This window comes from Choloepus didactylus, chromosome 2, assembly GCF_015220235.1.
Source record: "Choloepus didactylus isolate mChoDid1 chromosome 2, mChoDid1.pri, whole genome shotgun sequence".
Lineage (NCBI taxonomy): Eukaryota > Metazoa > Chordata > Mammalia > Pilosa > Megalonychidae > Choloepus > Choloepus didactylus.
Genome location: NC_051308.1, coordinates 247,089,732 through 247,103,025, shown reverse-complemented (window position 1 = coordinate 247,103,025; position 13,294 = coordinate 247,089,732). Strand labels below are relative to the sequence as shown.

The 13,294-nt window shown below is 63.6% G+C and overlaps 2 protein-coding genes across 8 annotated transcripts in view; one reads left to right on the top strand and one right to left on the bottom strand.

Annotated features, from left to right (window-relative positions):
- The window catches only part of SAMD11 (sterile alpha motif domain containing 11), a 17,629-nt gene extending 15,513 nt beyond the window's left edge, over positions 1-2,116 (top strand). For 2 of the 5 annotated variants that reach the window (XM_037828774.1, XM_037828773.1), the window contains exons 10-13: positions 80-158; positions 238-704; positions 863-975; positions 1,201-2,112. In XM_037828774.1, the coding sequence (XP_037684702.1) occupies positions 80-158; positions 238-704; positions 863-975; positions 1,201-1,626 (1,085 nt within the window). In that variant the 3' untranslated portion in view covers positions 1,627-2,112. Of the gene's footprint in view, positions 1-79; positions 159-237; positions 705-862; positions 976-1,200 lie in introns of all 5 variants that reach the window. The other 3 variants (XM_037828772.1, XM_037828771.1, XM_037828770.1) reach the window with 3 other exon arrangements.
- Positions 1,736-13,294, bottom strand: NOC2L (NOC2 like nucleolar associated transcriptional repressor). Of its 3 annotated transcripts, none has more exons than XM_037828775.1 (19): positions 13,213-13,294; positions 12,929-13,081; positions 11,537-11,720; positions 11,331-11,453; positions 10,621-10,738; positions 10,440-10,530; positions 9,437-9,515; positions 9,173-9,283; positions 8,628-8,741; positions 8,041-8,229; positions 7,765-7,904; positions 7,257-7,368; positions 5,460-5,573; positions 5,135-5,236; positions 4,050-4,193; positions 3,783-3,896; positions 2,996-3,128; positions 2,559-2,618; positions 1,736-2,349 (listed from the first exon to the last, which is right to left on the bottom strand). In XM_037828775.1, the coding sequence occupies exons 1-19, from the start codon at positions 13,236-13,238 to the stop codon at positions 2,243-2,245; spliced, it is 2,214 nt and encodes a 737-aa protein (XP_037684703.1). In that variant the 5' UTR covers positions 13,239-13,294; the 3' UTR covers positions 1,736-2,242. The 3 variants fall into 3 exon arrangements, with proteins under 3 accessions (XP_037684703.1, XP_037684704.1, XP_037684705.1); XM_037828776.1 differs by having other exon boundaries at positions 11,537-11,711; XM_037828777.1 differs by having other exon boundaries at positions 11,537-11,708.

The window sequence follows — 13,294 nt, the reverse complement described above, 5'->3', positions numbered from 1 at the left end:
TCCACGACTCACCACCACCCGTTGGAGCCAAAGGGGCACACAGGGCAGACTGACCCCGCGGTTTGTCCCCTCGCCCCAGGCTACGGCTTCCTACCCCCTGCCCAGGCAGAGATGTTCGCGCGGCAGCAAGAGCTCCTGCGGAAGCAGAACCTGGCCCGGTGGGTGCCGCGCACGGCGGGAAGGGGTGGCAGCGCACCCCACGCCACCGCTGACCCTCCTCCCCCTCTGCCGGCCCAGGCTGGAGATGTCGGCTGAGCTGCTGAGGCAGAAGGAGCTGGAGAGGCCGCAGCTGCTGGCGCCCGAGCCCACCCTGCGCCCCCCCGACGGCACCGAGGAGCTGCAGCGGCACCGGGCTATGCTGGTGCTGAGACACAGCTCCACACCGCTGCTGGCCCTGCCTTCCCAGGGTGCCCCCACCCCACCCCGGGAGGCTGCCCTCCAAGCCCCCCGAAAAGGCCCAGCCTCAGCTCAGCCCAATGAGTCTAAGGAGACAATGGCATCTGGGCTGTGGGCACAAGACAGCCCTGAAGACGAGTCCCCCAAGGACCCAGACAGAGAGAACGCCGAGTCTGCAGCTGTGGGGGGCCAGGACCCCACCCCAGGCCAAGCCCCAGGTGGAGGAAGGGCCAGTCTCTCAGGGTCCCTGCTGCCCCCTCCACTGCCCCTGGGCCTGCCCTACGCAGTCAACCCCTACTTCCACACAGGTGGGCACCTCCTGTCCCTCGTGGGGGGCACAATCCATCCTTGGAGGAGTGATGGGGCTTGTGTGGGGATAAAAGTCCTTCTCAGTCATGGCAATTAGCTTAGGCAGAGGCCAGCAGCCGGTAGGGGTGTGGAATGTGACACCCTTCCCCCACCTCAGGTGCCCTGGGGGGACTCGAAGCCGCCACCAGCCCCGAGGACGTCAGCAAGTGGACCGTGGATGACGTGTGCAGCTTTGTGGGAGGCCTGGCTGGCTGTGGAGAGTATGCAAAGGTGAGGGGGCGTCCTGGGGGCTGGAAGAGGGCACGGGTCTAGGCCTCCACCCCCTTCACGTCTCTCTGACACAATCTGAAATATGTTGTGCAAGTTACACCAAGTTCCACCCCACTGGCTATGCCATCTGGAAACCCTTGGGCCACCCCCAGGAGGGCCACAGGCAGACTCCACCCTTCTTAACGGGGAAGGGTCCCTGCGTTCACGGTCTACCGACCCACTCAGGTCTTCAGAGAACAGGGCATCGACGGGGAGACCCTGCCCCTGCTGACAGAGGAGCACCTGCTGACCACCATGGGGCTGAAGCTAGGGCCGGCCCTCAAGATCCGCGCCCAGGTGAGCAGCTGCCTGGGGAAGTCCTCGCAGCGGGGGGGGGGGGGGGTGGGGACGGGGACGACGGCACCCCTTTCCCACTTGGGCCCATCTTTGCAGGTGGCCAAGCGCCTGGGCCGCATCGTCTACACGGCGAGCTTTCCTCTGGCTCTGCCGCTGCAGCCGCCAACCCTCCAGGCCCCCGAGTGTGAGCTCCCCGCGGGAGAGCAGCCCTCGTCCCCCGCAACGGCGGCCTCCCCCTTGGCCTCCCCCAAGCAAGAGAACGGGACGGCAGCCCTGCTCCCGGGGGCCACAGACCCCTGCCAGCCTCTGTGCTGAGCCCACAGGCGGCCCCTGGCCCCTCCCTGGCACCCACCGCTCTGTTGCAAAGGCACCTCCCCCTACAGCCTGTTTTTCCTTCTGGTTTTGGAAGCAAAAAAACACAAGGTTTTAAAAAGAAACATGTGTCTTAGAAAAGGAATGCATTTCCACAGACTCGCGGGTGTGATCGCAGCCAGTAGCCCAGCACCCTCGATCCTGGGATGGGGCCTCTACGTCCCCAGGGCTGCAGACAAGCCAAAGATGGGGTCACAGGAGGCAGGCCAGCAGGGAGGCTCTCTGGACTGACCCACTTCTGCGAGGTTTGGGGCATCCTGGGGTCAGAAGGGAAAGGGTGCAGTGCCCACCCCAGGGCCTTCCTTTTCTAACCCTGCTGCTGGGGACAGGGTCCATGGTACTGGCTCCTACCCCTGAAGGACTGGCATAGCTTTGGGTACACTTTGTCTTTTATGTTGTAAAAATAAAGCTCTGTCCACATCTACTGTCCTCCCCATACTGTCTGCAGTGTTGCGGGGGGCTCGGGCCTGACTTGGCGCTGGCCAGGACGCCGGAGGGCCCAACGATGCACTGCGGCACCCCGGGCAGCGGCCCTCCATGGCCTGTGGCTCCAAGGGGCTCAGTCCTCCTCAGAGAGCTGGAGATCCTCCAGTGTGTCCTCCGGCCCCTGGGCCAGCAGCCGCAGCTCCCCGGGGCCTAGTCTCGCTTCCGCATCTGCACCTCCATCTGCAGGAAAGAGGATACCGCATGGATTCTGCTTTATCAGGAAGAAGCCAGACCTGGAGGTTTCTCATCGCTAATTAATCACAGCGCTAATTCATTTATCAGCGCTGCCGCTGCTGCCAGGACTGAAAACCAAGGAGCAGCTGGCCTGGCACATCCAGGGAGGGGCTTGGGGCCCAGCCTGCCCCCCCCAGAACCCGGGGCGCACTCACCCTCTGTGTCGCTGACACCCTCCTCTCCGCTGCTACTGCTGACACCCCCCTCCTCCGCCCCTGAGGACCAAGGAAAAGGACCTGTGTGAGACACCCACCCCCAAGGACCCGCCGGGGCTGGAATAGGGGTGACTGAGAGGAGAGGAGAGCCCGCTCGGATGCAGCTCAGCCCCACCTTCAAGCCCACCCAGGGGCCCCCACATTCCCACCAGGTCTCAGCAGAAGCCCCGGGACCACCCAGCCTTCCCTCAGGTGGAACTCAGAACCACCCTACAGGGTACTGGGGGGCAGGTGAGGGGACCCAATGGTGTCCCGAGCAGGATCTTAACACTGAGAGGGTCGGGGACACAGAGACCCTGGGCACTGGCCCCCTGCCCCCTCCCCCGCCCTCTCCCTTGGGACACAGGCAGGAGCTCAGCCCCCAAGGCACTCCACACCGCTCTCCAGGAAGTCCGACGCATCCTCCTCGCCACTGTCCAGGTCAAAGAGGTCCTTGAGTTCCCTCCTGTCCTCGTCCTTCCTGTCTGCCATTTTCCGCCGCTTTATTTCTGGGAAGTCCAAGTCTTCCAGCTGGAAGGACCAGGAGCAGGAAAGGGGCAGTGGGCAGGAGGCCAAGAACCCCCAGACAAGAGAGGCCCCCGCTCCCCCAGCCCTCACCCCAGGCCGCAGCTGGGTGTCGTCACCACCCCAGCAACACAAGATGCCCCCCAGGAGACTCACATCGGGGGCCCACCCCTTGCCACCCCCGGATCACGCTCTGCCCCCCAGGCTGCCTTTACCCAGGTCCCTCCCCGGCCCTAACAGGCAGGCCCGGCGGCACCCGGCTCGCTGGCTCCAACCTGGCCATGCCACAGGCAGAGTCACACCGGATCCCCAAGAACACAGTGGCCTTGCCCTCTAGAGGCCCAGCCACGGGCCACCCACCCTCCAACTCCCTAGTCAACAGCCTCCCTCCCAGGACAGACAGACTCCACATGATGCCGTCTCCTGAGCCGCCCCCTCCCGGGCCCACTGGCTGGGCTCCTGGCCTTCCGGTCCGTGCTGGCTGTCCTGGGGAACCAGGCCCCTGGCCCAAAGGCGCCAGGCTGAGGCCCCCACCCCACCCCCGAGACGTTCCCACAGCGTCAGCCTCTCCCTAGCAGCCTCCTCTCTGCCTGACTCGACGTTGCCGGTCCCTGTGCTCAACCCGCATCTCAGGACCCCCACCCTGGGCCCCTGCCTCACCCGCTCTTTGCCGCTGATCTCCAATTGGATCTCTCGGTCTCGTAGCTTCCGCCAGTGGCTATAGTACTTGGCAAGGGGGGTCCCTTCCAGGTGAGTCTGCTTTTCCCAGGCAAGCTGAGGGGAGGGATGGCAGCCTCGGGGTCAGGTCCCTTGCTCTGTGAGACTCGGGCGCCCCAAACCCTCACTCTAAGGAGTCGGGTCCACCCTCGCCACCTTGCCGAGGTGGGCCCGTGGGCAGTGGCGCCCCCACCCATCCCCCAGGCTGACCACAGCCTGCTGGTCGGACACGCCGAAGGTGGCCCTCTGGCGGCGGCTGCAGATGTACTCGGCGTTCTCCTGCACCTTCTCCAGCAGCTGGCGGACCTGCCGGCAGTAGTTGGCAACCTTGCACTCCCGGAGGAAGGATTTCAGCTACAAGGGGAGGGAAGGGGTCTCAGGGCCGTGCCCCCAGGCAGGTGGCAGACACGCATGTGCACGAGTTGGGGTGCCGTGTGATTTCCACAACCCCCGGCCCTCAGGGCTGCAAAGCTGCTTCCTGGGCCCATGGGTGGCCAGAGGCTACAGGCAGGAAAGCCCGACCTGCACAGAGACCAGGGCGAGCCGGGGCAGGGACGGCACCAGGCAGGCTTCCTCCAGGCCACGGCACGCGCCCCGTGCTCACCGATTTACACACCGTCTATGGGGCTTTTGAGTTCCAACAAGAGAGCTCAGTAGTTGCAAGAAACCCCACGAGCTGCCACAGCTCAAGGTCTGGCTCTTTACCAAGACCACCCGCCAGGCTTCCCCTAAACCTCCACCCCAGGGACCTCAAGCCCAGAAGCAGAGGTGCCCTCGATGGCCGAGAACCCTCCAAGAGCAGAAGCTGCTGGCCACACCCTCTCCCACCATGTGGGTCTGAGGCTGAACAGGGCAGCCATGACCCCCAGAAATGGGGAAATCTGGGCTAAAAGCCAATGGACCCCATGAGGTGCAAGAGGATCAAGAGAAGGGAGCAGCCCCACTCCCACCCCCACCCCAGTGAGGCTGAGAGGGGGTCTGGAGTCCTGACCCTCCCTGCCTCGCCCAGAACCGAGCGGGAGAAGCCGCAGCAGGGACCTGGGGCTGGCCCGCTCCTGGCTTACGTGATCCAGGGAAGGGCACGGTCCTCTGGGAAAGCCCTCCTACAGCTCTGCTCTCTGGGCAGCGGCAGGCTCAGGACAGCCCCGGGGAGGACCCCCAGATCACCTGGGGGACCAAACTCCTCCCAGAGCCAGGACACGACCCCCGTGGACGCCCCTCTTGTGCCTGCCACGCCTTGGACCCGTGGGAACCAGCCCCAGGTAGAGCCAGTCCTACTGCTGGCGAGGGCAGACCTGCAGGACAGCGGGCAGCGCCAGCTCCGGGAAGGCGATGCTGTGGGCCTGGCTGTGGAAGTACTCGAGACTGAGGTCGCACAGCTGCTCCAGCAGCCCATCCTGTGTGTGGGGAGGGCACCAGCGGCTCAGGACCAAGAGTCCCAGCCCCAAGGCCCTGCTGCATGCCCAGGGGCCAGTCCCCCCACCCCAGGAGTCCCAGGGGGTCTCTGCTCCAACTTTGGGCACACTGCCCTTGTGGTCGGCAACTGTCCACCCCCATCCACGTGACACCCACCTGGGACACTGCCCTTGGGGACCCTCCCCAGGAGGTGGGGACCCTCACCCGGTATGCCTTCTCCTGCAGGTTGGCATGGGACAGCTTCAGGACCACGGCAAAGTTGATGGGCTTGGAGCTCAGACGCCCCGGCTTTCTGTTGAAGTCCACTTGCTGGAAGACCTGTGCGAGGATCAGAGGCACACCCTGTGTGATGCCACCACCCCATTTCCATGGCGCCCACGGTGACAACGCCCAGTGGGCAAAACCCAGAAAACCCCGTGTGCTGCTTCCCCCAAGTGCCCCCCATAAACAGTCCTCCCCAAGGGGAAGGGTGTGAGCCCTGCCCCCGCCACAGCCCAGCCCCCCGGGTCTTTAGGCTTTGACAGGAGGCCAGGGGCAAGTGGCCTGGACACAAGACAGCCCCCCAGCAACCCTCCCGTGAGGGTCACTAAGCTCACAACCACACAGGTGCCTGGGATCGGGGGGCTCCGCCACAGCGGGCAGGACAGACAGCACCCCAAACCTGCAGAACAGAAGCACCAGCCCTTCCCCACCCAGAATCCATAAACCAGACCTATGACAAGTCTCTGGAAATAAAGAAAGGTCCCTCTGGGGCCCCCATCTCTCCAAACCTTGCCATACACGGCCATCCCCAAGGACTCAGCCCTAAGGCCCACTCTGCCGTGAAGCTAAAGCAGGGAAGTGCAGCCCAGCGTGGCACAGGGCACAGACAGGAAGCAAGAGGGTCCTGGGGGCCCCCCAGCATCTTGCAGACGCAGCCCGTAGGCCACAGCCTGTCCAAGGGAAGCCCTTCCCCCACTCCAGCCACGGGCGACCCCTCGTGTGGGAGCCTTGGGACAGGCAAGCCAGGGCACCCCTCATGCAGGAGCAGCCTGAGGTGGGACGGGAGCAGGGCTGACACTGTGAGGGGCCAAAGGAGGCTATGTGGGGAGGGCTCTGCCAGAGGCCCCGCACACAGCGAGGAGACCGGCACCCTGGGAGAATGCTGCCCTTTGGCCTGGCTTGACCAAGGCTGGGGGTTCTGGCTTCCCGCTGCCCAGCAAGAGGAAGGCGCAGAGGCCCTCGAGCTTTGTTTCTCCCGCCATGGCCGGCTTTCTCTGGAAAAGCAGCGGCAGAGCCTGCACTACCTGCCTGGCAGAGCCCCTGCCCTGTGACACGGCACCAAGCCTGGGTAGGGTCTGGGGCGCCCTCAGCCTCCATCGGTACAAAGGCTGCTCAGAGGTGACAGCCAGTCAGGGAGAGAAAGGCCACGAGACGCTCAGGGTGACCCCAGGCAGAGGCACCCAGAGAGAGCAGATGTGGGACAGGCACAGGCCGGGAAGGCAGGAGGCAGGGGAGACAAAGTTCCTCAGGGGCGGTGACAGCAGCCGGAACCCAGGGTGCGTCCACCTGCCTTTCCCTCCCTACCTGGGGACCTCCTGGGGGGCTGATGAGGCTGGGTCTCGTGGGGCTGGTGAGTGGTGCTGAGAACAAGCACGAGGCAGGGAGCTCTCCTGGGAGGGAACGAGCTGCTGGACTGTCTCGGCGCCGGACTCCAGCCTGTACGCCCTGGCTGTGCTAGCACATATGCACACGCCAAATGCACACAACATACGCAGCCCTAAACCTAACCTTGGACGAATGGCCACAAGTCAGGGTCTGTCCTGACTGTAAGGCAGGCAACACTGGGCCCCTGGGAGCCAGTGACCAGCCCTCGACACAGGTGGGTGCTCAGTGGGGTGAAGCTTCTTGCAAGATCTGACGCGCTCCCAGGATCTGCTCCTGTTGCTGACGTGGGGACACCTGGGCAGCACAGCTGACCCATGAGCCGGGTCCCCGGAAGACACAGGTGCCCCCACTCACCTCAAGTATGAAGGGCAACACCGGGATGAAGGTGTCCGTGCTCTCTGAAAGCAGTGTCAGGGCGCGCACACAGTGCATGCGCAGCGGGTAGAAGCGAGCCGTGGGGACCAGCCTGGGGTTGACAGTGGGGGGAGGGGGTGAGCAAGGCCGTCTCGGGGCTCCACAGTGCACAGGACACGCCTCCCCCTAGCTCAACCTCAGGGCCTGGTTATGGGGGCACCACTCCACCTCCTCGTGCCTGGTTGGAAGTGGGGGAGGGTGCTCGTTCCAACCACCCTTGCTTCCCTCCTCCCGTCATCGGAACATTTCCAGCACAACATGTCCCTCCCACCCTGACCTGGTGCTACCCAGGCTGAGGCGACTCCTCTCCAGGGGGCCTCCCACCAGGACAGGCACTCGGCACCACCTGCCAGTTCAGGCCTTTGCCCTCCACCCCACCTCCGGGATGGCCCTGCAGCCCCCCAACCCCCTCTTCTCTGCCTCCAGGGCTGAGCCAATCCTGACTCACTTGATGCAGCCGATGATGACCTGGGAGAGGGGGTAAACCAAGGGCTGCAGGGCCTCGCGGGGGCGGATGGAGCTGAGCGCGCGGCACCAGAGGTGGAGGCAGTGCACATACTGCCAGTTGTACACGGCCTGGTGCGACTCCTGGGGAAGGCAGCAGGCGCTGGGTGGCTGCAAGGCTCACAGCGAGCCTCCTCACTATGCGTGGGACCCCCACCACCCCCTCTCCGGGGGCCACCTCCCCACATGGAGCAGCTGTGTCAGCCTGGCCCAGCAGCACCTTCTTCCGTGTGGCCATGGCGCTGCGCAGGTGGATGGCGAGCTGGCGGATGTAGAGGAAGGCGTGCTGGTAAGAGACGCCTGTGTCCAGAGCCAGCATCTCCGTCAGTGTCCTCTGCATGAAGCTGATCGTGGGCAGGGCACTGGGGGAGGTGAACTTGCAGTTCTTCACATATGTGATGTACATTTGCTGCCAAAGAAGCCCCATCAGAGCTGATGTGGGCCCATCCGGCCTGTGCTCCCCACCTGCTGCAGCCCCCTCCCCACACGTGGCTCCTCACCCATCTGCCCGTAAAACACGAGGGGGTATCCCCTAGGGAACGTACAGAACGAGAGGGAGGAGTGCCATGCAGAAAACAAGGAGTGGCCTTGGGCATCCCTGCCAGTGCTGCCCTGTGGGAATCCTGGGGGTTGCACTGTGGGGCCCAGCATCCCCCCCACCGTCACCCCACCTGTCCCCAGCGAGAGGCTGCAACCTAGTACCTGGGGCCAGCCCACAGCAGCAGCACCGGCAAGAGGTGCCAACCAAAGGCAGGTGGCCCGGGCCTGCGGACCCCAGCCCCCGCCACAGCCCCACCTTTGAGCTACCTTAAGAACAGGGTTCAGGAAGGCCTCCTTCTTGTGCCGGCACACTCTGACGAGGACCAGGAAGGCCAGCACACGCAGGGTCTCCTCACCCGCGCTCCACAGGACGACCATCCGCTGAGAAGGGCGGGGATGTCACTGCCCAGCCCCAGGCCACAGGCCCCAGGCTCCCAACCCAACCCCAGGGGCTCCTGCAGAGAAGGGCTGGGGGCAGGCAGGAAGCTCCTCACCAGGGCCACCCACCTGGCCTCCCCTGGGGGTAGGAGATGCCCCTTCCCGGAGTGCCCGGGGCAGGTGGGTTAGAAAGTGGCAAGAGAAACAAGGAGCAGCAGAGAGGCCGCTCGGTGAGGACCGTGCCACAGCCTCTGTCATCACACTCGCGTATAAAACAAACGTGCCTTAGCGTGTGCAAAAAGTACATCTCGCTGTGGCTCCTACGGAAACAGCAGAAAGCCACCTGGCCAGGCATGGCCTCACACCCAAGAACCCTCCAAGCCAGGGAGCAGGTGTGGCACGGTGTGGAGAGACAGCCGCGAGAGACTTCCCACCTTCAGCAGCATGCGGCACTGTTTGGGGAAGGTCAGGTAGTAGGGCACCATGTGGCTTATGTGCTGCAGGATGGCCGCCGCCACCGTCGCCTCCGCCAGGCAGGTTACCAGCTGGGTACCACAAGGGAGAGGACACTGAGCCTCCACACGGAGGCCCAGAAGGCTCAGGCCGGAGCACCGGCCGTAGCCAGGCCAAGGCCGGCAAGGAAGGGGCTCCACAGGGGCTCCAGGTAAGCACTAAGGTCCCCCTGGCCAGCACCGCACCTGCACGACTGAGGTCAGGTAAGCCTTGACATCCAGACGTAGCTTCCCCCAGAGCGGACCGCGAGGTGGCTGCACGGGCCTGCAGACAAGCCCCAGGGCCACATGAGCCCTGCAGCTCAGAGCCAATGCTGCCCAAGGGCATGCCCGGAAGGGGCAGCCCCCATCTCTTCCCCAGGTGACACCCAGGGGGATGGACACAGGGCCGCACCAACCTGCTCTCCAGGAGACGCCTCTCCCTGGCAGGCCAGACCAAAGCCCATGGGGAGCGAGGCCAGCCCCTCCTCCAGAGCCCTCAGCAGAGCCACTGGGCCCAGCCACAAAATCAAGAGAAGCTGCCTCCGTGTTTCTCAAACTCTCGCCCTCCCTGACAGAGTCCAGGCCCCCTTGACCTCCAGCTCCCTCCCTCAGGCACAGATGTGCAGGGTTCCCTTCGCGACTCCTTTGGCTAAGTTCTGCATCAGACAAAGCCCAGGCCCCTCAGCCCACACCAGGCACCTCTGGGATCTAAGCCAGGCACCAATGTCTGGCACTGCAGACAGGTACCCTTTGGCCTATAAACACTTTGGGAAAAACTGAGTTTCCACTGCTCGTTAAGTTCAGTATCACCTAGAAAAAGCAGACTTCCAGGACTCACTCACTGTGAGTTTCTCAAAGGCCGTTTCCCTCAGCCTTCCCAGAACTCGGCACCCAGTATGTGCTCAGCAGTCTCCTGAGATGCATGAAGGAACAAAGGGTCGGGGCCCCCAGAGGGTCCCCACCAGCCCGCCCTCATGTCACCTGAAGCCCCCTCCCTGGTGCCCGCCCCCCGTCCAGGACCCCACTCCCTCCACCACCACTTGCTCTTGTTCCTTTCCTTCCTCCACCTTCCACTCGTCTTCTGCTAACCTCCCTGCCCTTCAGGAAATGCCATCTCCGCTTTACCTTCCTGCACCAGCCCTGCCCACATGCTCCCCCCACCCCATCCCCGGGAGCCTGGAAGGACGAGCACCCCACTTTCTTTCACCTGCCACTGCCCGGTGGGGCCTTTCCAGACAGCAGCTTCTGGAGGCAGCCGGCAAGGTCTCTCACACAGAGGGTGACCACAGCGTTGAACACTGCAACGAGGGGAGCCCCGAGAGCTGCTGAGACCCCGGCACAGAGCAGACAGCCTGGACCCTGGGTCTCCTCCTCTTGCCCCAGCTCACCAGCACCATCCGTGACCTGGAATCTGCCAGCCTCGGCACCTTCTGGGTCTCCTTGGGTGGTGGCCACTGCCGCTCGGAAGGCCTGCACCACCTCGTGGAAGAGCTTAGGGGTGGGCTGCTGCAGAGGCGGGACGGCCGGGATGCTGAGAGGGAGGCAGCCCAGGACCCGGGAGCCTCCTACAGTGAGGCATCCTCTTCCTCAGCCACATTCTCAGAGGAGGGGAGGGGTGCGGGTTGCTGAGCCAGGATCCAGAACCCTCATGAGAGCAGGAAGCAGCTCAGGGACCCCAGGGAGGGGAGGGGGCCCGGGGCCCAGAACCTGGGCCATGGCAGCTCCCAAGGCATACTGAGTTCTTCCCTTCACCCTTTCCCCAGCCCCTGCTCCACCAACCAAGAAGAGAAGAGAGACTACGTCCCACCCATAGGGGACTTTTGGCAGGAGGGAGCCCGAGAGAGAAGAGAGAGCAGCAGCCTCATGCCAGGAGGGGCACAGGCCAAGCCCCCAGGGCCTCTGACCAGATGAAGGTGCAGTCCCAGGACCTCCTGGCACACAGGAGGGATCGTGTGCAGTTCTTTTGTGCTGATAGCAACTCCAGAGACCCAAGCCCCAGAGAAGAGCTCCTTCCAGCACAGGCACCGTAGGCCAGGCATGTGCAGAGACCTCTGCCCTACGTGAGAACAACCCCCCCCACCTGCCTGCCAATTCTCACTTCTGCAGCCTGTTTCCACCGCTCAACCATGGCAAGGGTCACTGGGACAGAGTCCCTCTTCTTCCCCTTCAGTCCTCCGGGAACTCTGTCACTGTCCTCCCCATCCTCCTCTTCGCTTGCTTCCTGCACCAAACACAAGAGGGCTGGGAGGCAGCAGGGTGTGGGGGCCACCGGTGCCCCTCCCCCAGGCCTGCCCAGACCCGCACCTCCAGAGCGTCAGGCAGGGTGTGGAGCTGCGGCTCCTCAGCCTCCGAGCTGTCCGAGTCACTGAAGTTGAGCAGGCTCTGGTCATTCTCCTGCAGGAACTTATAGAACTCGGGGTCCTTGTCCTTCAGCCGAGAGAGCTGGTCCTTGTGCTCAGAGGCACGGCCTTTTCGCCTGCTGAGAAGGCTGGTCAGCGAGCCCAATGGATAGGCACAGCCAACGAGAGGGAGGCTTCCTGCCCTCCCCACACTGTCAGCTTGCTGCTCTTCACTGAGAGGCTATGGGGATAGGTCTGGTCTCTCCACAATGGCTACCGACAACCCAAGAACAGGGAATACTTCGTTTCCCTCCTAAGCTACAGCCTCACGTATCCAACGGCCTCCTTGATGTTTTCAGCTGGACACTTTGACATGTGTATCTCAAACCGAACACATGCAACACTAGGCTGAAGGCAACCCCCCCCCCAAAAAAAAAAAAACTTGTTCTATGCACACCGTGCACTGCCTCAGGTATTGGTCACTTGGTCCTTCCAGGCACTCAGAAGAAAACAGGGGTTAGCCTTAAACCTCTCTCCTATTGCTCACATGTAGCATGCAGTTCTCCAGGAGGTCCCTCAGCTTCCTCTGCTACCACACTGATTCAAACTGGCACCACCGCTCAACAAGCCACCCTTGAACCTACAGGCTGTTCCAGACAGTGTCCCGAGGGGTCCTCTGTATCACGGGCTGCCTGACGTTACTTCTCTGCTGACAACGCTGAGGCAATCTGCCATTTTGCAGGGAGCTCTTACATGGTCCACGAGACCTGGCTCCTCATTGCCTCCCTGGGATCACCTCCTGCTACTCCCCCTTCACTTTCCCTCCTGCAGCCACACTCGCTGTCTCCAAGCACCGAGGCAGGCTCCTACTTCTGGCCCTTTGCTGCTGCCGCTACTTGAAACGTGAGAATGCTCTTGCGCTACAGCACTCGTAGCTGACTCCCATGTCTCTGCTCAAACATCATCTCTTCAAACGATCTTCCATTGCTTACTTCTTTTAACATAGCAACACACACCCTGCCTCCCAACGCTCCCTATTGTCATAGACAGACACTGCTTTCCCTTTCACTCCATAACATTTGTCCCCACAACCCCTGAGTCACCCCAGCCAGAATAAGGTCTGTGAGACCAGAAAGCAACCTCCCTGTTTTCCCGCTAAACCTACAATAGCACTTAGCACGAAGCAAGCACCCAGAAACCATCGGATCGGACAATGAATGAACCAAAGGAGTCGGGGGTAGGGGTCAGAGGCCCTCAGCCCCGACGCCGGGGAGAGGTGCGGCATCCCCGGGCACGGCGGGTCACGGCGAGGAAGGAGGTTCTGGCCACGCGGCCCTGTGGGAGATGCCCTGCTCACCTGGTCGAGGGGCTCCCGCCTGGCCCATCCGGGCCCCGGGCCGCTCCGCGCGCCGTCCGCGTCTGCGCTCCCGGGGAGCCCTCGGACTCCGACTCGGACTCGGACTCAAAGCCCGAGGCCAGGAACTCGTCCACCGACAGCTCCGCCAGGCGCCTGCGAGCCACGACGTCGGAGTCACACCCCCGCCAGCCCGGCTGCCCCAGGATGCCGGGCGAGGGGCGGCCCTTTCGACGCCCGGACCCGTATCGGTCCCCGGCCGAATCGGTCCTGGGACCCAAACTCACCGCTTTCGGCTCCGCGCCGCCGCCATTGCGCTCGGCTCGCAGCGTGCGCCCCACTTCCGGCCCCAGAATGCCGTGCGCTGGC

Bases quoted from the DNA above. Each gene is read 5' to 3' on its own strand.
- NOC2L (XM_037828775.1), bottom strand. From the start codon at position 13,238: ATGGCGGCGGCGCGGAGCCGAAAGCG. The intron at 7,369-7,764 runs GTGAGTCAGGAT...TGTCAACCCCAG, and splicing joins GTCATCATCGGCTGCATCAA to GCTGGTCCCCACGGCTCGCT. The intron at 5,574-7,256 runs GTGAGTGGGGGC...ATCCTCGCACAG, and splicing joins TGTTGCCCTTCATACTTGAG to GTCTTCCAGCAAGTGGACTT.